The following is a 26,911-nucleotide window of genomic DNA, read 5'->3' as shown; positions in this document are numbered from 1 at the left end:
AAGACTTGTGGTTTATCTCACTGATAAACCAGGCAGATGAGACAACAAACCAGGTTCCTAGGTATGTGGGCATTGGCCTAACTTTACACTGAACCCAAATGGGGTAAATTAAGATCAATGTCCCCGCCTCGGCCCTAGGTAGCCCATCACCACGGAACCAAACTCTCCACTAGGCACACCACTGTAATGCTGAGAGCATCGGTTCCCCATACGCTGAAGGCAAGGTACTGTGCTGGAGCTCCCTCCCTCTAGAGACTCCATTCTTCTGGTCAATGCTCTCCTACAGGAACAAGGCTTCAAGGAAAGCCTTTCTGAGCAAGACGTCCATTTTAAAGAGGGAACTAGCAAGGACACGAAGCTCAAGATCTCTACATCTAATGCATAAAGCTACTCTAAGAGTGGAAATTTTAGGATGGATTAATATCGGGGCATATATTAAACCACATCGAAGTGGTTTTAATGAGAATTGCCCATTAGGCTCATATATTTAAATGTTTGGTGACCAGGGAGTGGAACTTTCTGAAAGCTTTGGGAGGATAAGGACGTGAGGAGGAAGCGTGCCGCCAGCGGAGGGCTTTGATGGCAGATGCCCATGCCAGGCCTGTGGGTGAGCGGTGGCACTCTCAGCTGCCTCTCCAGCACCATGTCTGCAGTGTGCCGCCATGCCCCACCTCCATGCCGACGAGCTAAGCCTCTGGCACACGAGCTAAGCCTCTGGCACTGTAAGCAGGCCCCTAGTCAAGTGCTTTCTTCCATAGAGTTGTCAAGGGCATGGTGTCTCCTCACAGCAACTCGGCGCTGGCTAAGACACACCCTAGGCTTTCTCAGTTGCTGACTTCTGAAAAGCTGAGACACTCCACCCTGTCCTTCATGACCCAGGTCACTACCCTCCCGGAACAGCTGTCTTCCCAGCTCCCCTGCTGAATCCTGATCTTGGGTCAGACTAAGACTTCAGCTTTATCCAGCTTGACTTTCCCCTGCATTTAAAACAAACACAGCTGGCACAGACACATGTTTTCAATCCCAGTTTTCAGGAGACTGAGGCAAGAGGACACAGAGCTCAAGACCAGCCTGGCCTGTGTAGTGACTTCGAGAACAGCCTGAGTGGCATAGGGAGATGTTGTATCAAAGAACAGCAAACAAACGTGTTTCACATGTTACCTAGCACGTTATAGCTTTATATCTAATTTCTCAAAGGCATTTTGAGCCATTAAACAATTTCTTTAAAGAGTAATAAAAATGTATTAGTATCACAGAACTACTGACAACAGTAGTTTTAGCAACAAATAACCTATAAACTGGTTGTTTTTATACTTTGTGCTGTGTTTCTTTGTAAAACCAGCAGGACTTGTGGTCTAAGGTTAAGGTCACTGAAGAGATCACAGCCCCCATCCTTTGAGAGGTCACAGGGTGGAAAAGGATGAAATTCATGAGGAATCCAGACAAAGCTGGGTTTTGGTTTGGCTTGGTTTTTGAGACAATATCTCTCTACATAGTCATGGCTAGCCAAGAGCTTGCTATGTAAGCCTAGGCCATGCTGGCCTAGAACTCACAAAGCTCTGCCTGCCTCCCTCCTGGTTGCAGGGAGTAAAGTCCTGCACTACCCTGCCAGACCTCCAGACGCATTTGTGATGGGTCAAAACAAAGAAGCAGGTGGAGTCCAAGACCGCAGGCGGGGAGGTGTGTCCAGCTCTGGTCGAACTGTTCTTTGCATCAAAAATGAAAGAGGAAGAAACTATGTAGCCACACGTTGGGTAGCAACTCTGTGAATGCCCTGTGTGCTCTCAAACGCCACCAGCCTGCTGGCCTAGTTAGAGTAAATGTGTCCAAACTGAGATCAGAGTCCATAGCAAACTACAAGACCACAGCTCCTCTAGGCTTGGGGGTCGTGCCCTTTAGTCAGGACAAGAAGAGGAAGAAAGTGCAAGTTCAAGCTTAGCTCGCTAAACAGCATCACCTAAAGCAGAGGTTAATCTGACCCAGCCTCTGCCACCTGCTGTAACTACATTGCCTGCAAACAGAGGGGACCTGCATCAGACCTCAGACACATTCTTCCTATTGTCAGTGCATTCTCTCCCAAATCTCCAACAAACGTGCCTGGAACAGAGTGGCTAAAGGGTTTCTTGCTCCCTGGCTGGAATCTTTAGTCACCAATCAAAAGAGGAATTGTTGACAATTCAAATTCAAAGGTTGTTTTGCCTTACGGAGCACCTGGCAGAAAGCTAGTAAGAGAAGCCCTTTGGTGACAGTGGTGCTGTCTTACTTCTGTTCATGCTCCCTTGACCCCTCAAGTTCTGCTCTTACAATAGACCTGAGACAGTTATCTGGTCTTTCAACAGAGTTTTTACCGCCATTGCATATGGGGCTATGGCCATTGGAGAAACGCTTGTTTGGGCTCCTGAATATTCCAAAGCCAAAGTTGGAGCTGCACATCTGTTTGCTTTGCTGAAAATGAAACCAACTATAGACAGCTGCAGTCAAAGTGGGAAAAAACCAGTAAGCACAATTAGAATTTTAAGTATCCATTGCCTCAGTACAAGTATTGCTAATACAGAATATTCTCTTAAAATCAGGTACCAGAATTTTAGCACTACAAGGAGGAAGAGTGTCTCATTCTACTCAGATTCTCACCTCAGTTTATATGCTGAATGCCATAAGAATGTCCAATGAAACATTGATTACTAAGTCAAAATGTATTTGAACAGCAAAGGTTTTAGCCTTGCATTACTGTTGACTAGATTTCATTCATTTTTCTCTAATCACATCTACAAGGTAAACAATGCCTTTTGTTTCAAACACAGTTTTTCATGGGGAAAAACTGCGTAAGAGGAAAAAGGGGAATTGAATACTTTATTAAATTGTACACACAAGTTAAACTGCAAGCTTTAAGAGACCATGAGTATTGGAAAAGAAACAACAGAGAGCTAAATAAGTGGAGACGTTTCCTAATAACAGCACTGTACATTAAGTACACGCGCAGGGTCAAAACCTTCCTAAGATTTATATATTTAAAAATTAGAATCATTTCATACGTACTTACTGCTTTCATTAAAAACTATATCATTTCTCTCTATAACTTTAAGAGTAGATTTACTTATATGACAGTTTAAGGTAACATTATCACTGGCGATATATAATTAATAAGAGGCTTGTACACATGGTTGGTAACAGAAATAAAAATACCTTAAAATTCTCAAAATGTGATGCTCAAAGACACATCACAGAAAAATCAAGTATATAGGAAAGTAAAGAACATGAGAATATTTAAAATCTTGAGATTTTTAAGTGTGTAATGCTGCTTTTATTTGTTTCTATAAGTTCAAAGAGAAATTGAGTATCTCACAGCTATCTGAATATTGAACTATATGCATATAAAGGCTGAGGAGGAGGGAAGGGAAGGAAAGAAGGGATAGATAAACTATATACATGACACAGAACACAAATATTTCCTATAAAGACTACAAAATTATTCCATATTTTATCTAATATAAAATATTTCAGATTATTACTTCTGCTTTTAAAAATTGAAGTCTGGGTAAATAAGTCCCACAAACTGATATAGATTAAAGGTAGCTGACAGATACATAGCAGCCTATTCTATTTCTCTCACCTTTTATATAAGATTGAAACTTTCCATATTGAAATTAAAACTAATAAGAATAAACTTTAAAATGTGTTAAGATCTAGGGACTTTCTAGAACATCTCTCTGTGACTTCCCAAAGACACCACAATATATGGAGAAATAATGGGACAAAATAAAAAATGAACAAACCAAAAATAAATGACTTTTACTTCCTGCTTAGATCTGGTGTATATCATGGTGGATATTTTATTCTGCTGCTAGAACCTTTAGCCACATCTTCCTGTTTCACACCTTCCACACAGAACAATATTATCAAACATGTTTTGTGTGTATGTATGCTTGTGTTTGAGACAAGATCTCATATCTGCTGTGCAGGCTGGCCTCAAACTCAGTATGCAGCCGGAAGCCATCTTTAGGCTTCCCATCTTCCCAGTCCCACCTCCCAAACGCTGGAGTCGCAGATATGTATGTACCACTGCACCCAGCATGCACCCAGCAAGTGCTCCTCCACCGAGCGTCACACCTACCCCACCTCTAGCATGCTTTGCAGCTTTCTCCTAGATTCAGAGTACTGCACATGACTGTTAAACCCAACTATAAGAATAACCTTAAAAGTATAACCTTAGTCTGCATCTACCTGATTACAAAACCCAAAAATACTTTAATGTAATTGGTGGTGTTATTCAGTGGTCGAGGATATGCGTAGGATGCATGAAGCTCTGGCTTTGACCTCTAGAAACACACACACACACATATACACACACTTGAGGAGAGCTACTGAGAGAGAAAAAGAGAGGGAGGGAAGGAGAAAGAAAGGCCAAATGTGAATTTTAAAAGAACCCCAAAACTTCGAGCCAAAAATAAATAATCAACATTTAGTTATGGTGCTTTTAAGAATATCATTATGAGGGGCCTGCAAAAACAGCTCAGCAGTTAAGAGCACTGGCTGTTCTTCCAGAGGACCTGGGTTCAATTCCCAGCACCCACATGGTAGCTCTATGTCTGCAACTCTAGTTCCGGGGGCTCTGATACCCTCACACCAAAGCTTTATAAGATTTTTATAAAATTAAAAATAAATAAAGTATTAAAAAACTTTAAAAAGAATATCGTTATAGAAAAGTATTAGTTTACATAAAAAAATCACCAATGACTAAAGGGTTTGAAAAACAGAGAAAAGTAAACTTTTAGCTAAGTATTACAGCCAAATAAAGATTAACTGAAAATGAAGATAGATCAGAGTTCACAGTAGTATATATTAACTGTAAAACATAGTCCAGTTTTCAAAATAAAAGTAAGTATAGAGAAATTTTACAGTTATTACACAGATACTATAAGGCATTTCTGAGTTAAGCAGTAAAGGGTTTTTAAAGCTCAACCTAAATTTTAAAAAACAACATTTATTTAGAGAAGCTGGTCAGCTAGTCAGCAGAACAGGCTGTGATCCCAAACTCAAAGACTCTAGTGCTCTGTGGAAACACAGTCCATCAGTGAGGCAGCGGGAAATACACATAACCACCAACACTGCCAAGGTCCAGCCTTGAGTCAGCACTCTGTAGAGAGGAATGTGCTTGAAACTCGACTGTTCTGGAAACATGAACAATTTACAGACAGTGCTTACGCGGGGCACGGCGGGGCTGCCACCTTCCTCCATCCCCTGAGAGCAGTACCCTCCTCCTTTCACAGGACGCCTGTGAAGGAAACTTAGAATTTCGAGAAGTTTCTTTCTTCTATCCCTGTCGTCCGGAAGTCCCTGTCCTTCATGACGTGTCCCTCTGCATTGAGAAGGGGAAGACCGTGGCTTTTGTTGGGAGCAGTGGCTGTGGGAAAAGCACCTGTGTCCAACTGCTACAAAGATTTTATGACCCCGTGAAAGGACAAGTGGTAAGATGGACTTAAAACACGCAAGCTGGGGGTTAGTGGCAAGCCCTTAAATGTGCAGGTAAGCCTAGTAGAGCAGACACAAAGCCAAGCAAACAGCACCAGCAGCAAGCCCAGCTCGGTCCTACTTGTAAGAAACCGAAGGTCTGACAACAAAGCTGGTGGGGAGGACTTTGACACTGAGTACAGTGAACCAGAATCTTGAGCTGTCCTGACAGCCTCCGTTTTTATCTTAGAAGTTGTGGAATTCTTTTGGAAGATGGGCGTGGGGGCAAGCAGCTTTCCCTCACACAGTATCACTACTTCCTACCCCTTCTGGCGTAAGACCCTTAGCGGTCTCCTATCCCTTGGCTGTTCTCAGCCTTCTACACCCTCAGCTATCAAGACCTTTTTTTTTCAAGGCTAAGGCTTACTCCAAATCAACCTCCATTAAGCAGAGAGTCCTGATCACAAAAAGCAACAATCGATCTCTTCCTCCTTTGAACCAAGGATGACAATCTTTACCTTGCTTTCATGTACTAATAATGTTATATATCTCCTGTATTCCTATTATCCTTCCCCACCACGGCAGCTCCCTCTCTTCCTCTCCTTCCTATACACACTAAGCTTGCATCTTGCCCCTTCCCCTCCCTGAAAGTTAAAATGTCATGTTAATCCCATTCTCTTGTAATTTCCAGTCTTTCTCCATTATAGTCTCAACAAGCGCTGAGAAAGCTCTCTTGAACTGGGCGGCATCTAGCTATTTTCAGGCAGCATGGTCACTCCCTCCTTGAAACCACCAAACAAAATCAAGGTTTACTATCTCCCAAGCCCTCTGTGACCTGGCTCCTGCCTCCCTCTCCAAACGTCTCCTCCTTACCCTTCTCTCTTGTGGAACACCATCCCCACAGCTTCTGTGTGACTTTTTTTTCTGTCCCCCCATCTACTCTTTATGACTCAAGTGCTGCCTGTGTCTTACCATTTATGGTTTAATCCCAATGTCCCTTCCCACAGCCATCCTCCACATCCTCTGCCTCAGTCCCTGTGTTCTGTCCCGTCTCCATGTCACTTTCTCTTCTGAGAGAAAGTGTTAGCGTACCTGCATCTGTCAGCTACAACATAAACTATCAGGGTGAGGATGAGTTGTGCACTGTCTTATTTCCCGAGGGTCCCAGGCACACAGCAGGCATGCTCCTCAGACAGCAGATGAATTTCATGTATGTGTTGACTGAAAACATGGCTCGGAGCAAAGAGCAGTCTCCACAGGTAGCCTTCAGCACCCATCTGTGCCAGCTCTCCTGTTAGACATCAGTAGTGACGTGTTGGCTTGACAGGGAGGGTGATCATTTTCTATGCAACTCTAAGGTGGAGTTCTGGGTGTAGTCTAGTCTCTCAGCACAGCCCTGGAACCTGTGGTCATCTCCAAAAGGGCGTGTTTGGAATCAGCGTGTCAGTAAGGTGTTGCCTCGGAGCTCCGAGCCGACAGTTGATTTATGAACCTCCCTCTGGCAGCATACACTTTAAAACTAGCTTGAATTCCTAGGCTTCTTGCTATGATTTGTATGTGTGGGAATGGCGTGAAGTGTAACCCGACACGGGTGTTAACAAACTAGTCTCCACTCTGCTCTGGCAGCTGCTTGATGGAGTCGATGTAAAAGAATTTAACGTGCAGTGGCTGCGCTCGCAGACAGCTATCGTCTCCCAAGAGCCCGTGCTCTTCAACTGCAGCATCGCCGAGAACATCGCCTATGGTGAGAACAGCCGCGTGGTGTCCTTTGAGGAGATCAAAGAAGCCGCAGATGCAGCCAACATCCATTCTTTCATTGAAGGGCTCCCCAGGGTAAGAAAACAGCTGAAATGTTGAGCAAGCAGCAGAGTGCTGATTTTGATGCAGCCTCACAGAAAGGGAGACGTAAAAGCAAACCTGATGTTTTCACGTATCTTTCCAAGCCTGATAGGCTTTCACATGTAATGCACAGGGTTAACATTTACATGCCATGCTATTTTGAGCTTTCACTCTGCCTTGGGTGAGAGCATGAACTTAAAAGACATGGTGTCACTTTGAAGTAAGTATTTGGGGAAGAAATAAAGGTGAACCATGTGATTTACTGCGTTTTCTTTGGATAGATTTTGTTGTTTTTTTTTTTTAAGACAAGGTCTCCCTATGTGGTTCTAGCTGATCTGGAAATAACCATATAGAGCAGACTGGCCTCTAGTTCATATAGATCCACCTGTCTCTGCTTCCAAAGTGCTGGGATTAGAGGTGTGTGCCACAGCACCTGTCCAAGAATAGATTTTTTTTTCTTGTTCTTTTTTTTTTTTTAAGAGGAGAGGGGTCATGACAGGGTTTCTCTGTGTAGCCCTGGCTGTCCTAGAACTCACTCTGTAAACCAGGCTAGCCTCAAACTTGGAGGTCTGCCTGCCTCTGTCTCCCATGTGCTCATATTAAAGGTGTTCACCACCACCACCCAACAAGAGTATATTTTCTTAAGCAAACAAACTGATCTCAACATCTATCCCAATATAAGATCGCAGTACCAATGTAAAACCTGCAAGACAAGGTCAGCTTCTCCCGTGGCAATATGGCAAACACAGGGCTCCACGTAAAACAGAAACAGCAGTCTTCCCAAACATCTAGATATTATCAATCTCAGTTTCTCCAGGAATTGTTTAGCAGGTTGAAGGTCACTTCCTGCCAGTTTCTAAGGATTTATTTTACCTTTATTTCAAACTTTATTTATTCACCCATCTGCCATGTCCTGATGGCTTAAAATCTGCCCTTCCTATCCTCATTCCCATCCAAACAGTTATAGATTTGTTTCATTTACTCAATACACAGCTACTCAGCCTTGCTTTGTAAACTACTGAGCTATTTCTTATGAAAAATAACCCAGACAAACCAAATGCAATCTCATGCGTACAGACATCATTGTAAAACACAAATAACATTCTTTGTTCTGAACCAACGGATAAGGTCTGAGCAAAGACATGATAACAGATACCATAGAATTAACAGAATAAATGGTGCCCAGTGTAGTGACTCCCACCTGTAATCCCAGGACTCAGAAGAGTGAAGCACAAGGACTGCATGTGTGAAGCCACTTGGGCTACTTAGCAAGACAATGTCTCAAAAAACAAAAACAAAAACTGCCTGAAATAAGAATACATACAGAGCGACAAGTGATTCAACTAGGGAGAAGAAGATACAGAAATGTAGTATTTAGTGAGCCTGAGACGGTCTAAAGCACTTAAAGACCAATGTAATATAGAAAGGATTTATTTGGCTCTCAATTCCAGGTCCCTCACTTTGGGGAAGTCAAGGCAGGAGAACTCTGAAGCAGCTGTCACTTTATATCTACAGTCAGGAGCGGGGAACAAAGAATTAATGCATGCATGTCTGTGCTCAGCTGCCTTTCTCTACTCAGACAATCCAGGGTCCCCTTCCTAGGGAAGGCTGCCACCCATCTTGGGCTCTTCCCACCTCAACTAAACTAGTGAAGATAGTCCCCCACAGACACGCCCACAAGTCACCCTAATCTAAACAATCCCTTGATGGGACTACTTTCCCAGGTGATTCAGGATTGTGTCAAGTGAGTGGTTAAGACTAACATCCATCGCAGCAGCAAAGAATTTAACCTTAATAGTTTCTAAAACCTTACTCAAGGCTGGAGACTAGGAATGTTTAGAACTGGCAATGTAAGTGGTGACATGGAGTGACAAAGAGACAGGGAGTTAGCAGATCCATTAGGAGAGTTAGGATATGAGTAAGAATCATATATTTAAAAATGAAAGAGATGGCTAGAGAAATGGCTCAGCAGTTCAGAGCGGAACTGTTCTTCCAGAGGGTGTAGGTTCAATTCCTAGAACCTACAACTGTCTGTAACTCCAGTTCCAGGGAATCTGACAAACTCTTCTGAGCTTCAAGAGCACTGCATACATATGGTTCACAGACAGACATGGAGGCATAGCACCCATACACATATAATTAATTAATTTAAAAGGAAATAAAGTGGAGAGGGGTGGAAAGCAGGGAGAAAATTAGGCTTTTGTTTGCTCTTCAGGAATTCAGGGAGCATTATGGGTATGGTCACATGTGGGTATGAGTACCATGTGCGAGATAATTCACATGGAAGGTAGAGAGAGGGAGACTGGGAGTTCGGGAGCAGCCTCAACTACACAGCAAACTCAAGGCTGACTTCCTTGAGGCTCTAGGTAAAAAAGAAACAAACAGAACGTCCTGAAAGGCTCCTGGTGAGGGCAGAAGCTGAGTGATAGCAGGGGTAGGGACACCACAGAGACACTGAGGGGAGCAGAGTGTGAGCAGAGCATCTGGGTATGGTATGGGTAGGGCAGAAATGCCAGCCTCTTGTGAAGGCTGCACCCTGGCATCTGGGGTTAGCATAAAGAAGAAAACCTCCTTCTTTGCCTGGTGGTTTCAAATATTTTTTTGATTTGTTTTGAGCCAAGAAGGGCAGGGACTATACACTCATCTGGTTTACTCAGGACTTTTCTTCATTATTTTCCCCTTGTGCTATGATTGTGAGGTTTCCTCTGTGGGAACTGAGGCGATAGCCCAGCTGGTAAGTGCTTTCCTGATACACACAGTGTCCTGGTTTGTTTCTAGCATCACATAAACGGGGCATTGCTGGGACATGCTTACCATCCCAGTATCAAGAGGTGAGAGAAGAGGGTCACAAGTTCAAAATCATTGTTGGCTATGTAGGAAGTTCAAGGCCAGCCTGGGCAATGGGAGAGTCTATTTCAATAAAGAAAAGGAAAAAGGGTGGGAGGGAGATAACAGACAGGAAGCTGGAACAAAATTCCTTCATAGAAGCATAATGGTAATGGTCTGCAGAGGACCAAGAGTAAGATTTCAGGTGTGTTGGGACACACCTTTCCAAGAGTCTAGAAATGTGACTGCTTAGACGTCTGTCTCCCACGGTGCCTGGGTGACTGGCGTGCTTTGTTAACGGCGCGTTTCTGAAACAGAAGTACAACACTCAAGTTGGACTGAGGGGAGTGCAGCTTTCTGGAGGCCAGAAACAAAGACTGGCTATTGCAAGGGCTCTTCTCCGCAAGCCAAGAATTTTACTGCTGGATGAGGCTACGTCAGCCCTTGACAATGAGAGTGAGAAGGTAAGACACTTCTTTCTTGTCATGAAGACCACAGTCAGACTGGAGAATTGAAGGCAAGCAGAGAGGTGAAGCCAGGCAACCAGCTTCTGAATTCACCTTACAGCAGAATGGGTCCAGATCTGAAAGTGTCTGTCCAGGCAGGATCTGAAAGTGTCTGTCCAGGCAGAAACAGCTCAGGGAAATGTTCTTTTCTGGTTTGCTCTACTCCACTCTCACTAAACCAACTAGCAGCGGCGTCTATGTGTGAAAGGAGAAGCCGCCGCAGGGAGAGGGTTCCCGCTATTCCACCTTCCCACACTGGTCCTGTGGTTAGAGCAAAATGGGGTGGTGAGGGGACATGGGAAATGCGGCCTCTTGGCCTGGCGCTTGGACTGTCTCCTTACTTGTATAACCATTCCATTTACACTCGTCATAAATGTTCTTCCAAGCCAGTCCTATTCCACTACTTTTTTCATTTCTACTGAACAGGGCAAATATTTCCCAAAGTCAGGCAGTTCCTCTGGGGATAAGCAAGTACAGCAAAGGACATCATTAGGTTACCTTAACGACTGAGCTTAGGCATGCTTATAAAGATCTACCCCACATGGAAGTCACTTGGTCCTTTTCTCTTCCAGGTGGTTCAGCAGGCTCTCGATAAAGCCCGGAGAGGAAGGACCTGCCTAGTGGTGGCTCATAGACTCTCCACAATACAGAATGCGGACATGATCGTAGTCCTGCAGAATGGAAAAATCAAGGAGCAGGGAACACATCAAGAGCTCCTGAGAAACCGAGACACGTACTTTAAACTAGTAGCCACACATCACTAGCAGCATCGTGGACACACGCGTGTTCCTTGCGTGCACTTTGACCTTGTGTAATGAAGAGTGTAGTCATTTCTTGGCCTGCTCTGGTCTCTCACTGCAAATGTCAATACTTAGTATCCTGACACTCAAGTACACACGTGAATCTAAAGTTCAAGTGTCTTCTCTTTAGATTTTTAAAAGCAAACTAAAAGTAGCTGCAGAGACGGCTCAGGGGTTTAGAGTACTGGCTGCTCTTCTGGAAGACCTGGGTATGAGTACCAAAGTCCACATGACGGCTCACAATCACCTGTAACTCCAGTTCCAGAGCGTCCACCCAACTCTCCTGGCCTCTGTGGGACCAGGCATGCATGTGAAATTGGAAAAAAGAGCAAACCAAAAGTTTACACAATGGAAAAAAATGCCCATACCTCTCATCTCATAAAAATATCTGAACATATTTTCTTATAAACAGCTTTATGCAAAATAAGGGCATTTCTCCATCAAAGGTCCGTGACGATGTCACAGGAGAGGATCACGTGCCTGAGAGGTGTTAGCTGAAAGGGTAGATGCAGCAAGTTAGGCCTGTGATGCCGCAGACAGCGTCTTCAATCGGGTGCTTTGTAGCATGTTAGCATACTGTCTGTGCCTTCCTTTCTCTAGACTGTATAAACATTCAGTCTGGTTCTTTTTAACTCTGCTGTATCCTCTCAATGGTCAGGGGTGGGGGAATTCAAGAGGAGCACAGAGGAAAGTAGCCAGGAAAGGGAGACGGCTCCTGCTTCCTAGTTCGTACAGAGCCTCATGCAGTCTTCCGGAAGACTCCATTCCAAGCTTTGGGTATTCAGTATGAACACATACTTGAAATAAAAGAGACTTCTACTGTGAGCGAAAAATTAAAATGCTTTTCTGTACTGGATCAAACAACTCACTTAAATTCATATGTACTTAATAACATGTAATATATGATTTATAAATTCCATATAAATAGCAATATTAGTTAACTGAGTCTTGCTTTCTGCTTAAATACATAATGTTATCTTTAGTCCTCTTTTTTTTTTGGCTAGGATACATTAGTTATGTGGAGTAATGGATTTCATGATGGCATTTTCATATGTGACATATTTTTATTTCATACATTTCATTTCACTGCATACATACCTGATCGCACTCACCACTTGTCACCCTCTTCAGTCCGCCCACTTCTGCTCCCTTCCTCTTCCCGACCAATCCCCTTTCTGCATTCATGTTCTTTTGTGTACTGTCCAATGAGTTTCAGAAGAGATGTTTTCAGAAACATGACTGAAGGGTTACAAGGACATGGACAACTTACCCACAGTCTCTCTCTCTCCCCCCCACACACCCTCAGCAACCACTAACTGCCTATAAACCCTCAGAAAGCAGCAACTTGTGACCCCTTCTCTCTCTCCCATATCAGAATGTTGATGGAACAACTTTGTGCAGATCTCATGCAGACAGTCAAAGCTTCTGAAATGTCAAATGTGCTGGGGCCATAAGAAGAAGAAAAAAAATCCAAAACTGGGCTAAGGAATTGATTTGAATTAAAAGAAAGAAAAGGAAGGAAGGAAGGTAGGAAGGAAGGAAAAGGCTAATAAATATTTTCAGTTTTCAACATCATTAACTACCAAGGAAACATAGATTAAAACTAGCCCGAGAGTCCTGAGGCAAAGGAAGGATGGCAGATGCTGGTGGGCGGAAGATCTGGACAGCCACTATGAGATCAGTAAGAAGCTGCCCGGATTCCCCACCCTTGCTCTCTTACTTTTTAAGGCAAGGTTTCACTGTGTAGCCCCGGCTGGCCTCAAACTCATGACCCTCCTCTTTCAACACCTGCTGTTGGAGAAGAGTATGCATGGCTATCCTCTTTACTCTTAATTGTATTTTCTTCTGTTCACAATGACACCTACAACCAACCTCTCCAAATGCTCTCAACCAGTAGTTTGAAATATCACAGAAAATAATTTGAACTATTTACATACTATTCTACTGTTAAAAAGAAAACACAAAGTGAAAATGAGGTTGGAACAGAATCAGGAGCATTGTTTAGAAACACTGACCCTGACTGCCTTGTGGCCATTCGGCCCCATGTGGGCAGACAACCCTCGGTAGCTCTTCTCCCCAGAGCAGGTTAGAGGATGAAGGAGAAATGAGTCGGAATGTGCTGGAGCCAGAGCATGGGCCTCCCAGCTCCAGATCTGTAGTCCCCACTGAGTGGGCAAACCTTGCAGCTACTCAGCCCCGAGCCTGCTGGCATCCACCCACCTATAAATAATAGACAATCACTTTCTCACTTGTAGCCTTGCTCATTTGCACCCCTGTTTTATTTCCAATGATTGTGAAGGACTCACAAGCAGCATTCTCCTAAGTAAAGCCACTGCTGAGGGAACAAAGTAGAGACCAGATGCTTTGTAGGGGCAATCATAGTTGAAATGTCTCTGATTGTCACACACTCTGTATGTGGGCATGTATGTTCATGTGCATGTGTGTGTGCATGCTTGCACAGTCCAAATGTCAACCTCAGTGGGCCTCCACTTTTTTTTTTTTATTTTTTTAGAAGGGTCTCTCACTGAAGCCAAAGCTCACTGATTCAGCTAGACCAGGTAGCCAGCAAGCCTCAAGGACCCTCCATCTCTACTTCTCCTGCACTGGGACTCTGTGCCCAGCTTTTCTGTCTGCTAAGATTTCTGAGTAGAGAGTTAAAAGACAAAAGGCAGAAAAGAGGCCAGAGTCTGCCTTCAACAGACTAAACTGTGTTTACTGGCACACATAGTAAGAGCAGCCTCTGTGCCCTGGGAAATGAACAGGTCTGCAGGGGTAAAAGTTGGTTGCAACCCTATATAGGGGCATGGTGAGGGGCTTGGGAATAAAACAATTGTTGTAGGGGACTATGGATCTCACATGCAGTGACTCCTTCCTGAAACTGCCTGAGGCTAGGCAGGCTATCTTGGGAGACAGGCTGCTTCAATAGACTTTTCTTTCTGGGCTGACCAATAATCCCTCTGGGATTGGATATCATTATGAAACAAGAGACTCGAAGACAAGTCTCTGAATAACACACAAAAAGACAAGTCTTAAATTTAACACAGAAAGTCTTCAGAAATGTCAAGATCCACTACAAAGAGAGCTAGACATGTTGAGTATTTCAGAGCAGATCTCAGCAATGGCCACATCTTCCTTTGGAACCAACCAGCCTTCCTTCTCAGGAAAGATGACTATCTAAGGAGCCCTGAAACAACAAGAGGATAGAAAGAGAGAAGAATGAGTGTAGAAGAATAAACTAGGCAGCAGAGGAAGGAAAAGAAAGCAACACTGTCACCCCTGTTTTATCACTAACCCCCTAACAGTACACACCCTACCACCTTTTAATCGAATGTCTCCTGGCTTTCTGCCCACTGACCACACTTCGCGCAGAGCATAGAGACGTCCTATGACCACAGGAAACTTGTACTAGCGTCAACTCATGTATTCACTTTTTTTGAGCTCTTACTCCAAAAGGGATTCGTGAAGTGACAGTATGGGCTGGCTGAAATTTTACCTATAAGAAATAGCTAAGGGAGTATCTTAGTTACTTTTCTATTATTATGATAAACACTATGACCAAAAGTGACTTATGAACTTATAAAAAATGTATAAAACAAATAAACAACGACAACAAACATTTAACTGTTCTTCTGGTTCCAGAAGGTTAGACTCTATGATGGCAGAGTGAAATCATGGTGGCAGAACAGCTCAGAGCTCACACCTGAAATCACAAGCAGGAGGCAGAGAAAGAGCACACTGGAAATGCGTGAGTCTTTTGAAATCTCAAAGCTCACCCCAATGACATACCTCTTCCAACAAGGCCACACATCCAAATCCTTCCCAAACAGTTTCACCAATTGAAAAACAAATATTCAAATATGTGAGCCTTTGAGACATTCTCATTCAAACAACCACAGGGATGAAATAGAAAATTTGAAATGGAGGAATATGAATAAAAGATATGACAGTGCTGTAGCTCTTAACAGTAACAATTATATTCATAACTACTATTAGACTGGATGGTGGTGGTGCATGCATTTAATCCCAGCACTCAGGAGGTAGAGGCAGGTGGATCCCTGGTCTACAGAGTGAGTTTCAGGTCATACAGGGCTTCACAGAGAAACCCTGTCTTGAAACAAACAAACAAATAATAAATAATTGTGGGTTCACTTTCAAACCACAAAATGCACATGGCTAAAATCCTTTCTGCCCAGTTGAAAGTCAAGACGAGATTCTAGGAAAGCGTTGATGCTGTTTAATTACTAGAATGTTGTAGGCAATTGTGAAGCAAAAGGAGTAAAAAAGAAAGGCGAGAACAGAATGAAGGAGAACAGAAAAAGGAAGGATGAAGGGAGGCTATAGGACATTGCTTAAACACTGAATAATATAACACACTCTAGAAACCAGATTAGAACTAGAAGGAAAACATATTTCACCATCAAATCCTCAGAAAACCCCAAATGAAATAAAAATGCAAACTGCTAGTCCCAAAACTCTAGTTTTGAAATTTTTCCATGCACCAGTTTCATAAATTCTTTTACTCTTCAGTTTCCTAAAACTGTGTGTTCTAAGAAGACAGAAACTAAACAGCAAATTAGTCCAAAAGAAAAGCCTGGCTCTCTGGGACAGACAGACTGCATAGAGCAGGAGGCATTGAAACTCAGTGAGGCCTGTATGATTCTCAAGCACTGGGAAGGACAAAACTTTTAAGAGAACAGAGAAAAGGCGAAGGCCTGATTAGTAATTCTGAAAAAAAAATCCATGATTGTTACACTGAGAAGTGAAGAAGGAATTGTAAAATTGAGAGTTTCTGGTACTTAGTAGGAGCATGAGATAGACTCAGCATGGATTCAGCTAGGATCATTCGAGTATGGTCATAGTCTGGAAGCTCTCTTTCATCTGTCCAGCTCAGTAGACAGTTGAGCTTAAATACTTTGGCTTACTACTCAAAGCTTATTGTGTGAGGATTTTATGTCAACTTTATGTAAACTAGAGTCATTCTGGAATCTCACCATCCCTCCTGGATGGAATCCCACCATCTATCAACCCACCTTCCCTCCTGGATGGAATCCCACCATCTATCAACCCACCTTCCCTCCTGGGTACAAACTGTGATAGAGAGGTATATTCTGGTGTGTCTCCTCTTTAGGCTATAAAAGTACAAAGTCTGAACAAAGCTAGAAGCTTTTCATCTTTGGTTAACATTTTGGTGTGGAGCTTTGCTTTTTCCATCCCTTCCACACTCTGAAGTACTTTTCCTATACATCCTTACTACAATGCAGAAGAATTGGGAATCCAGTGCCTCCAACAACACCCAGAAAGGCCCCAGGCTTCCCCAGCACTAGTCACAAGTACTAGTCACAAGATAAGATCTGATGTCCACACAGATTGCCTCGGGCTATTGAATTGTCTCTGTTATCTTCACTTTCAGGGTCTTATCCTAACTCCTTTGTTCTTTCCTCAGCCCATTTGCATCATTCCTCTCCTTGGTCTGGATAAGAAAGATCTTGATAACTATCTTGCAAAAACAAGACAAGCAGTAAGGAAGCTGCTGCTCAAAGATCCCGCCCTGAGTTAGAGGCATAGTAATAATAACAATAATAACAAAAGTTAAGGGATGAATTTACATTGTAATCTTGGTGGTGAGGCCTCTTAAGCAGAAGCAGAGGCATTGAGTGAAGCAATGGCTAAAATCCGGAAGAAGGCAACTGTAAGGGCCCAAACTACAGAGTTTCAACTCTCAGCCCAAACACTACTGAGATTCAATTGTTGTGAATGACTTTCTAAATAGTCCAAAATAAAAACTGCCTCAAGGGTAGAGGATATACAACATTTGGCCTTCATGTACAAGGTCCTAGATTTCATCTCCAGCATCTCTCTCTTGCTCTCTCTCTCTCTCTCAAACTCAAACACACACACACACATGCACGCACACACACTTTACTAAATACTGACTCAAGTAATGAAATGATTTTAAAATTGGGGTGTCCACTAGTGATAGCCTCAAATGATTTGGTATGTTCCCATATAATGGTAGAAGTCTTATGACATTAATCTAGACAAATTAAAGCATTTGGCAAATGACATTCCAAACCCAGCAGAGCCAGAACTAGCCAGAGAAGTGGAAATCCCAACATTCAGTCCTGCTCTGGAAATGAAACAATATTGATGATTTTTCTCTTTGAAGAACAGTATCATCTTCATCTAAAAAGGGAAAACCAAAGTCCCCACTACTCTAACAAGACTGAACCTTCCTTTCTCTACATTAATTTCTGTTAAAGCAGACTACTGAACCAGAGATTAAAGATGTTTTTCTTGACTTATTCCAACAAATACTTCTGAAATGAGTCCCATTTTATTTCAGTGTACAAATGTAAGCACTCACTCCCAGCTGGAGCCCAGAGGGCCCCCAACAGATATTGGCATTTTCTTGGTTTGGGTTTGGGTTTTTTGAGACAGGGTTTCTCTGTGTAGCCCTGGTTGTTCTTTCTTATTAAAGCAACGTGTGCGCGTGTGTGAAATTAAGTGATGGTATGACTTAAGGCTGACTGAGCCACTGTTTGTTGGCATGCTTTGTCATTCTTGGGAGAATAGGTCTGGTCAGGTCATTTCTACCTAGGAACTTCATGATGTTCTTATTTCACAGGACTCTGTAGTTTCCTAGAGTCCTAAAAAGTAACCAGAAGTTTAAATATCAGGCCCAGGGATGTATCAGTAATACCTGCCTGGCATGCATAATTCAGAGCTTGGTCTCCAAGGCCAGCCTACACGAGGGGTGATGGTGCACTCCTCACCTGAAAGCCCAGCTCTGGAGAGGTGGAGACAGGCCATCCTTCTACACAGGCAATGTAGTGCCAGCCTGGCTACAGGAGGCCATGTCTCAAAAACAAATTGGAACAACAGTGAAAAGTAATAAGTAAGGACCTCCACTGCATCACTGTGCGTCTTGATCATGTGGAAGAAAAATAAATGCTCAGCATTAGAGGAGTACATAAAACTTTAAGATATGCAATTTTTACTGTGTAAGATCATATTAGCAGAGAATTTTTAACATAAGAGAAATTTTGATATTAGTGAAGAAAAAGAAATAAAAAGTTCATGAAGACACAGTTGTCTGAGAACTGAGATGAAGTCAGTTTGTGTCTGTAACTTCTTATGCACCTCAGTTAGCATCTGATTGTCTCTAAAAAGTAAAGTTTAAAATTTTCACTGAGGACTGGAGATAGCATGTAGCAACAGGACACCTGCCTAGCATGCAGGAGGCTTTGGAAATTTAAAAAAGCAAGCAAGATGGATAGCTTTTTTAAAGTACAAACCTCTGCATTACTATAATGGTAGGAATACCTACAAAAAATCTGCATTTGTACATGAATGCCTCTCTTAGCATTAAAGAGGTAAATATTTTTAAATTATTAATACAAATGTATAGCTTATTTATTTTGTCACCAAAGCAGCAATAGGAGAGGAACTGGGTAACCTGTGGGAACATAACATCCAATTTGGCTACCACAGATCGCTACCACGGAGTCAGCTCACACTACAATTCCCTAAACTTCCCACCTTGCAGCTCCTGCAGAACTTGGCTGTGGCTGGGTCTCCTGGTGAAAGCGGGAGTTTAAGTATGAAAGCCCAGCTCTAACAAGATGCTCCGTCTACGTGTAAAGGCTGCGTGTTGTTCCGCTAGCACCATTCCTCACATGTGTCACTTGAGGCAAGATGAACCTCCCTCAAGTACCAAGCTCCTTATCTAACTCTCCCTTACCAGTACTGTGTACACGTCACACAGAAGCCTACTCATTTCTGGAGCTCGTCATATACAGTAACTATCACAAGAGAGGAAGCCATCAGAAAACGGAAATTAATAGCACAAATACTCCACAGGCAAGTAGCTGGTTACATAAACATAATGGATTGCTTTTAGAAAGGGTGTCAGGAATCAACGGGCGGACGCAGCACCGATTTCCTACAGCAATACTTTCACAGAAGGAAAAAAATTCCCCGGGGACAGGGAACTTTCACTTGTAATCATTTGGTTATAATTCATGGAATACCTTGCAAGTGAGTGAGGGTTCCAACGAGTGCACCTTTGAACTATCAAAGTGAGAGTGACTCAGCCGGCAGGAGTGTGACGTCCCAGGGAGCAGAACGCACAGGACAAAGCTTCCCTGCGGTCACGACTACAGGGACTGGGTGTATTTCAGATCCCTCCGCAGCAGGTCAGGCTGTGCGGAGCGGCTGAGCAGCAGCAGCCAGCTTCCAACTCCGCAGGGATGGTTCCCTAGTCCCTCAGCCCCAGAGTGCTGAGGACGGACGACTAGCCCCACGGGCTCCAAAGGAAGACACTCAAAGCAGTAAGCGGAAAGTCAGTTCCGCAAGCTCAGCTTCCCGGGCATGAGCAGTTCCAGCTTCCTCACATCCTAATTCCTTTTAAAACGGTGCAGAACACCATCCTTTCTAACTTTAATTAGAAAAAAATAGTTATATGAAAGACATTCTAAATAAAGGTATTTTCCTTTTTGCTATAATCTTAATTAAACAAGACAAAAATATGTGCAATTTTTTCAATGTAAGAGACATACCGGTACTGAGAGACAGAGAAAAGGGGCTCAGCTTTTAAATCTTTGTGCACTCTGACAAACTCAATTTTTAAAACAAACGTAGCCTAAAAATTCATTCAGAAAATAAAAAGAGATACGAGAGAAATAACGAAATCATTAAATTATTTGTCTTTTTAATTACTATAATAAGGAAAATAAAAACGTCATTTCAAAGTATTAAAAAAGGGGGGGGGGATAGAAGGACCTGAAGCTACCAGAAGCTCCACAAGAAGACCAACAGAGCCAACTAACCAGCACCCAGAAGGGCCTGTGGAGACTGAAGCACCAACCAAGGACCATGCACGGACAGGACCTAGGCCCCTTACACAGATGTAGCCGATGGGCAGCTCTGGCTTCGTGTGGGTCTCCTAGTAAGAAGAGCTGGGGCTGTCTCTGACATGGACCCTATTGCCTGTTCTTTGATCACTTGCTCCTGGTGGGACTGCCTCACCAGGTCGAATCAGAAGATGATGCGCTCAGTCCTGTTGAGACTTGATGTGCTGGGGTGAGTCAGGGGGCTCCCCTTTTCTGAGATGTGTGGCCAGAGGAAGGGAGGGGGCACCAGAAGGAAAGAGAAGGGAGGGGTTATGATCGGGATGTAAAGTTAATTAATTAATTTTTAAAAATAAATTTTTGAAAGTATAGGTTATAAATAGAATGCTGCTAAAAACATAGTTAACCAGTTGAAGTAAGAATACTGACCATTATGGTTTCACCCTGGTTGTCCAAACATGAAATAAAACAAAACTAAACTAGATATATTTTCTTAAATTTTTTGGTTAAGGCAATGGGAGAGAGAGGAAAACACAGAAAATCTGTATACTACCTAAGATCCCATAGCCAATAGTTCACCTTTAAGTGAGTTTAAAATATTCATGCTTTCAGAGCATATAATAACAAAAGAAATCAAAGACATAAGCACCCTTTCTCTTCCACTAGGAATAGACCACTACGCTAGTGCGAAGGTAACCTCCTTGCAAAATAAGTACAATTTTAAGAATGGAAAAACTTCACTAAATCTGACTTTCAGGGTCAGATTTAAAACACAAATAAGCATGTCACTGGCGATGCATTTCATGTAATAATTACACACTAAGTAAGCATGCCATGTTTCCTGCTAAGTGTATAGAAGAACACACAATGTTCTGTTCCTAAAATGTTTATTAAGCGGTTTTAATTGCTCTCCAGTGATTAATACAATGCTTAACTATGATATCGTCCAAAATATCATAGGACATGGAAAGTGTGTGTATGCTTTACTCAAATTTAATCCCCACAGTTTTAATAGTTATTCTTTGGAAAAAATATCCAAACTTATCACAAATTATAAAGGTTAATAAATTATAGACCAATACAGCTCATTCTTTTAATTAAAGTTGAGGGGGATGTGATGCTATAAAGATTATTTTTCCCCGGTTAAAGAATTTACTTATCTAACAGAAGCTAGAATATCTAGAGCTCAACAATCTTGTTAGAATGCCACTAAATCAGTGAAAATATCTTTTAAATACATTTCCACCAGCCCCAAAGTTCCTTCCCTTACAAAGGCCATTGTTGGCTACATTGAATGGGGAAAGAACCTGCCTAGGAAAGCGGAGGGAGCTGAGTCAGGGACAGGTACGCGGGAGAAACGAAGCCCTGGTCGACACGCAAGCAAAAGCACAACTTCTTAAATGATGGGAAACCTGACGACAAGGCCCCTGTGTAATTAGGGGCATTAAGTCGGTGCAAAATCGGGCAGTACAAATCCCTTACTTTCAGATGAACTAGACAATGACTTGAACTCTGGGAATGGAGAGACCATCTACTTTCTTTCTTCTATTTCAGGACTTAAAATGGAGTGGCCAAAAACGTGAAAGCTGGAAGGAATGGTTCCCCCACAGACATAAGGATAACCCAAGGTGAATTACTGAAAGTGTCCAGCATTTGCAGAGCTCAGGGGGAGTGAGCACAATGTAAATCAGCTCATTGTTTGGGCCCTTTCAAATGGGTTGCCAAGAGAGAAGAGAAAACTTGATAAGCAGGCTCCGATTTCTATGTGTTGATTTAGAAATCCTGAAGCTTGTGGAAGCTCAAGTCATTTAAAGGAAGAAACTTAAAGAAAGGAAACTAAACAAGGAAAATGGTTGGAATGCAGCACTCCTGCAAATGGAGAACAAGGAATTTTCTTAATAATAATAATATAAAAAAGCAAGAAAGCCTCCATTGTGCTTTAAGTGACAAATTTAGAGTTCTTTTATTTTCAGGTTCAGAGTTTGATTTCCTTTTGATATTAAATACCCATGATGCATTTAGTGTCCAAACTGTTGACAATTCTTATCAAACTTGGCAGAAGATTAAATATAAATTAAAATCTAGTTCAGTCCTCCTCAGCTAAGTAACATGGAACAGCAAAGGCATTTTTCCTTTCAATCTTCTCTAGTGGAGAGCCCATTTTTAATTGTGTGGGTGCAGAACTGGGTGGCCTGAAAACAGTAATGGTCAGATCACCTCCTAAGAGTTCAGGGCCTCCAGGCTAGCTCTTTCTGCAATCAGAGAAAAAAATAAAAAGGACTACTTCACTAAAAGTCAGGAGGGCTAGACCTAAATCCTAGTGAGAACAACTCTCAGGTGGCTCTTTGTCCTGGGTTTGTGTGCCTTTTTTCCGAGAACGCTGCTCCAGCTTTTGTCAGTGTCATCTGTTTGTTATCAAAACAGTTTTTACCCTCAAAAAAAGAATACAATCTTTTAAGCATTGATTATTTCCGGTTTTTTAAAATCACCAATAATAAAACTTAAATATAAGGGGAAAAATGACACTGCTTAGCAGAAGCAAGAAAGATAAAAGTGGAAATGGCCTAGATTATCTGCAGGGGGATTTGAAAGACACTTGTGGCTTCCTTGCAAAGCTTCATTAGCATCGAGCATTCTGTTCCTGGTGACAGCGCAGGGGGAATTCCCACTCCAACAACCCATGAAATGTTACCGCATAATTATTCACCTTCTGAGGCCCATTAGAACTTATCAGCAGAGAAAGAAATTTAATTTAAACTCACCCCTCCGTGCTACAGAATGGCAGGGCCATGAGATCAAAGCACAAAGCTCTGTCCTTCTGTGGTTTGCAACACCTAGGCACAAAGGGGTGAGAGACCGCGGCATTCCAGTGCTCCCCGGCCTTCCGGACCGGAGGAGTGGGGGTGGGGGCTTGCGTCACCAGCTGGTTTCAGGGAGGAGTGCTCCGGAGGGGGGGGGCTTGTCAGTTCCATTCTAGAGCTTCTGCTGACACGTTTTCGTGTGCCCGCAGCTTGCAAGCACTTTGCTTTGCTCGCGTTGGGCACTCTACACACCAAATAAAGATCCCCTTTCCTTCCCCACTATAGGTAAGAAGTCAATGGAAACAAGAAACTACAGAAGTAACTGCAAGAGTCCTGTCTTGAGCAGGTGTGCATCTCTGAGAATGCCCTATTAGTGCTTAAAAAGTTCCGACAACCTCAGTATGAGGTGCCTCGTATCAGTACAGAAAGGTGGTGCCGTAGGCTCCATCTAATATCGTCAAATTCCATCCTTGGCCAATCTCAAGGATACAAAGTAGATTCCGGTTAACACAAACATCCATAGGCCTGAGGCCCACAAGAGTCCAAGGTGGGAAGAGCTGCAAATGAAAGGAGCCGGCTCCTTTCTTCAGAAAGCCTGCCTGCTGCAGGTGCATTCTCCAAATGACGACCTTCGGGTCTTTTAAAAATATCACCAACATGTGGCCTGGAGGCTGCCAGCGCCCTGTTACCCAGTGGCCCAGAGAATAGAGTAGGAGAGTAGAGAGAAAGAAAGCAAAGAATAAAGAGTTGGTTGGGTTTTAGAAACAGGCTTTAAGAAAAGTTACGTTCTGCTCCAGGTACCATCAGTCTGTACCTTGCTACCAGCTCTCTTCCCTGCTAGGTAGCTAAACTGATTCCTTCAGCCAACAAAACAAAAAATTAAAAAAATAATAATAAAACTTCGCCAGTTTGCAAGTGTTCTCAGCAAGCCGGACTCAGTGGGGAGCGCGGTTGTTTGGGGGAAAGAGACTGCAGAGCTGCAGGCCGGGGGCTCTGCACCGCGGCCGCGGGGCACAGGGTGGCGCTCGCCGCCCGCGCAGAAGGCTCGGCGGCCGCGGAGACTCGGCGCGCCCGGAGGGTCCCGGCGACTCCCAGGCCCTCCGTGCAGCCCGGGAGCAGCCCGAGCGCCTGCGGCTTAGCAGCGGGGCGCCCACCCGAGGCCGCTGGGGACCTTCCCGAGAACTGCCTGCGGGTGGAGGGCGCCGCGCCCGCGAGGAGCGTGGGGGCGAGACCGCGGGCTGCTGGTGGTTTCCAGAGGAGCGAGGTACTCCGCAAAGCCCGGCCACTGCCAGACCCTTCAGCAGAGCCTAAGGCTGAGCAGCCAAACAGGACGGACTGCGAACAAGAACCCAAGTGCAGGAGCTTACAAAGATGGCTTTCAAGTAGCCGTCAGGGACAGGTTGCAGCGAGCGCATGAAGCCTGGGTCTACGCCTCTGCGAGCCCTCCTCGCTGTTCCCCAGTAAGGAGCCCCGACTTTGCTAAGGAACCAAAGCCAACGCAGAAAGCTGCTTCTCTGCCGCCAAGAGACCGCACGGAAATTAAATTAAACACGCGTCCAGGGACTAAAACAAAATAGACTCTCCCCCTCCCTCCCGCAGCAGGGAATCAACGTTCAGTTCCCAGGCAGGGTCTGCGAGGTGCAGGAGACAGGGGTTGAGTCCCGGACACCCGGGGATTTCTGCCCTTCCCCTAATCCGGAAGCAGGAAATGGGGCACAAGCACATTCTGCATCGTCGTCTTTAAATCACAGCCACCATTGTGCTGAGCCTCTGGAAGACGGCAGTCGGGGAACTGCCGGGTACTCTCTCAGTCCTACAATTTTGAGGCTATTTTGGAAAAGAAGGGCGCTGCGGGGGGTGTTTACAATCCGAACCTGTAGTTATTTTAATAATTGGAGGTGAAAATAAATAGAAATGCCTTAGACCCAAACATTTTTTTAAAAGACAGAAAATTTTTAAACCATACTTTATTCAAATATATTGGGATCAAATCAGTACCTCATTTACATGAAAAAACAAATAAGTAAAATTTATCTCTACTGTCTTATAAATATCCTCTACCTGAGGATATTTAAATCTACACTTTCCCTATACTTTTTTTTTTTTTTGCCTTAATTTACCAGTCGTCTGACTTGTGAAGCAATCTTCTATAACGAATAAAACCTTTTCGATGCATGTTTCCATCCTGGTGTCTTGACCAGGTTCCTAGCCGAGGAGCCCAACTGCGAAGGAGTGCCAAGACTGGGGTGCCCGAGCAGTGGGGCGAGCCGCCTACCCGGGACATTCTCTAGCGTCTCCCCGTGCGAGAGCAGCTACCCCCCTGGCTTAAGTTAAGTATCTTGCATAGCATATCTTAGCTGATACAGTCCACCTTCATCAAACCAGTCACCTACCTAAGTGAACAAGCTCATCTGAAAACAAAAGGGAAAAAGAAGACAGGAAAAAGCAGGGAGGGTGGGGAAGTTAAGCCTCAAGCTTGGGGAAGGGTTGAGGGAGGAACGAGGAAGGCTAGCTAGCTTGGGGGGGCCAGTGCCTTCCCAGCCTCAGGAGGCTCGCGGAAACATGCAGGCCTGACCTCTGGGTCAACAGCTAGTTTGACTCTACCTTGATCTGCAAGGCAGAAGCTTGTCCTTTGGTTCAAAGTGACAGCCACTCTGGCTTCATGGGAGTGAGTTTCTAGCCATTATCAGAAAACACAGAAAAGAAGCCCTTTTGTGTTTCATCTTCCGTCCTCCCCAGGGACACATGATGTTCAGCCCCCAAAGGGGGAGTCTACCCACTCTGTGCTAAACTAAGTTAGAAAAGCTGCTTCATGCCAAGCAAAACAAACTAAAGCCAGCCCAGACACGGAGCTAAAGAAAGTGAAAGTTCCAACACCTGCAACACGAAGCTGAGCCCTGCTCTCTGCACCCCAAAGAAACATTCTTCCAGAAGCATCCCTCCTTGGCACAACCCACCTCTCAAACCAAGTGTTCATTCCTGTAAGTATACCACGCAGCTGTCCTCTTACCTGCCTCTACATTAACTGCAGAACTGGCCTCTCCGTGTCCCCCGGCTGCTGCAAGTGTCAACAAAAAAAGAAACAAACTGTGTTCTGCAATATCCTAGGGGAAAAAAGGGACAGACTGTTTTATTTTTCTTAGTGACTGTTTCTTAGAGCCAAATTATCCCAAAATATCAAAGATGATTTCTTTATCTAAAACCATAAGGGCTTGAGGCATATAGACATATTTGCATATAAGTGCATACAGACAGCTGGATAAAGGCTCTCTACTCCTTGGGCACCAACTGTATTACTATACAACAGAATTGAACTACAAACATCCAATGGCTTTGCCCAGACTTTATATAGCATTTATTACCTCTTGTATTTTTTTCGTTTGTTTCTAATGTATTATGACTTCACATAAATTTCAGTGAAAAATTTTCAGTTCAAGATGAATACCAACACTGAACTGAGAGCGAGGAGCATGCAAACAGAAAGAAAGAAGCTAAACTTATTAGAATCTCAACACACTAACTTTTTATTAAGTTTGATTCAAAATAATATTAATCTAATAGTGAAATAGTTTGATATAACATCAGTCAACATTTAAAGAATATTATGTTTCAAAGTATGGCTCCAGGAACACCCATTGCTTAAATGCACTTAGACATAGCAAGACAACGTTTTTACTGGCATCGTTGACACCTTTGAACAATAGCCTCACAGACAGATTAAGGTTTAACCTTCCTTTTCTTTGGTGGCTGTTTAGAGACTTAAAAAACAGATAACTCATTTCAACAGTAATCTACTGATATTTACTCTGCAGAATATTTAGCTAAGACACAGAATACCAAAC

General features: G+C 43.4%; 1 protein-coding gene across 1 annotated transcript in view; it reads left to right on the top strand.

Moving 5' to 3' along the window:
- Abcb5 (ATP binding cassette subfamily B member 5) overlaps window positions 1–12,239 on the top strand; it is a 95,980-nt gene extending 83,741 nt beyond the window's left edge. The window contains exons 23-27 of the mRNA XM_021657065.2: window positions 2,340–2,496; window positions 5,268–5,465; window positions 7,075–7,281; window positions 10,431–10,577; window positions 11,192–12,239. Coding sequence (XP_021512740.1) covers window positions 2,340–2,496; window positions 5,268–5,465; window positions 7,075–7,281; window positions 10,431–10,577; window positions 11,192–11,383 — 901 coding nt within the window. The 3' untranslated portion in view covers window positions 11,384–12,239. The remainder of the gene's footprint in view (window positions 1–2,339; window positions 2,497–5,267; window positions 5,466–7,074; window positions 7,282–10,430; window positions 10,578–11,191) is intronic.
- Window positions 12,240–26,911: the final 14,672 nt, after the last annotated feature.

Source organism: Meriones unguiculatus, chromosome 7, assembly GCF_030254825.1.
Source record: "Meriones unguiculatus strain TT.TT164.6M chromosome 7, Bangor_MerUng_6.1, whole genome shotgun sequence".
Classification (NCBI taxonomy): Eukaryota; Metazoa; Chordata; class Mammalia; order Rodentia; family Muridae; genus Meriones; species Meriones unguiculatus.
Note: the sequence above shows the minus strand (reverse complement) of the source record. Positions and strands in the feature narration are given on the sequence as shown.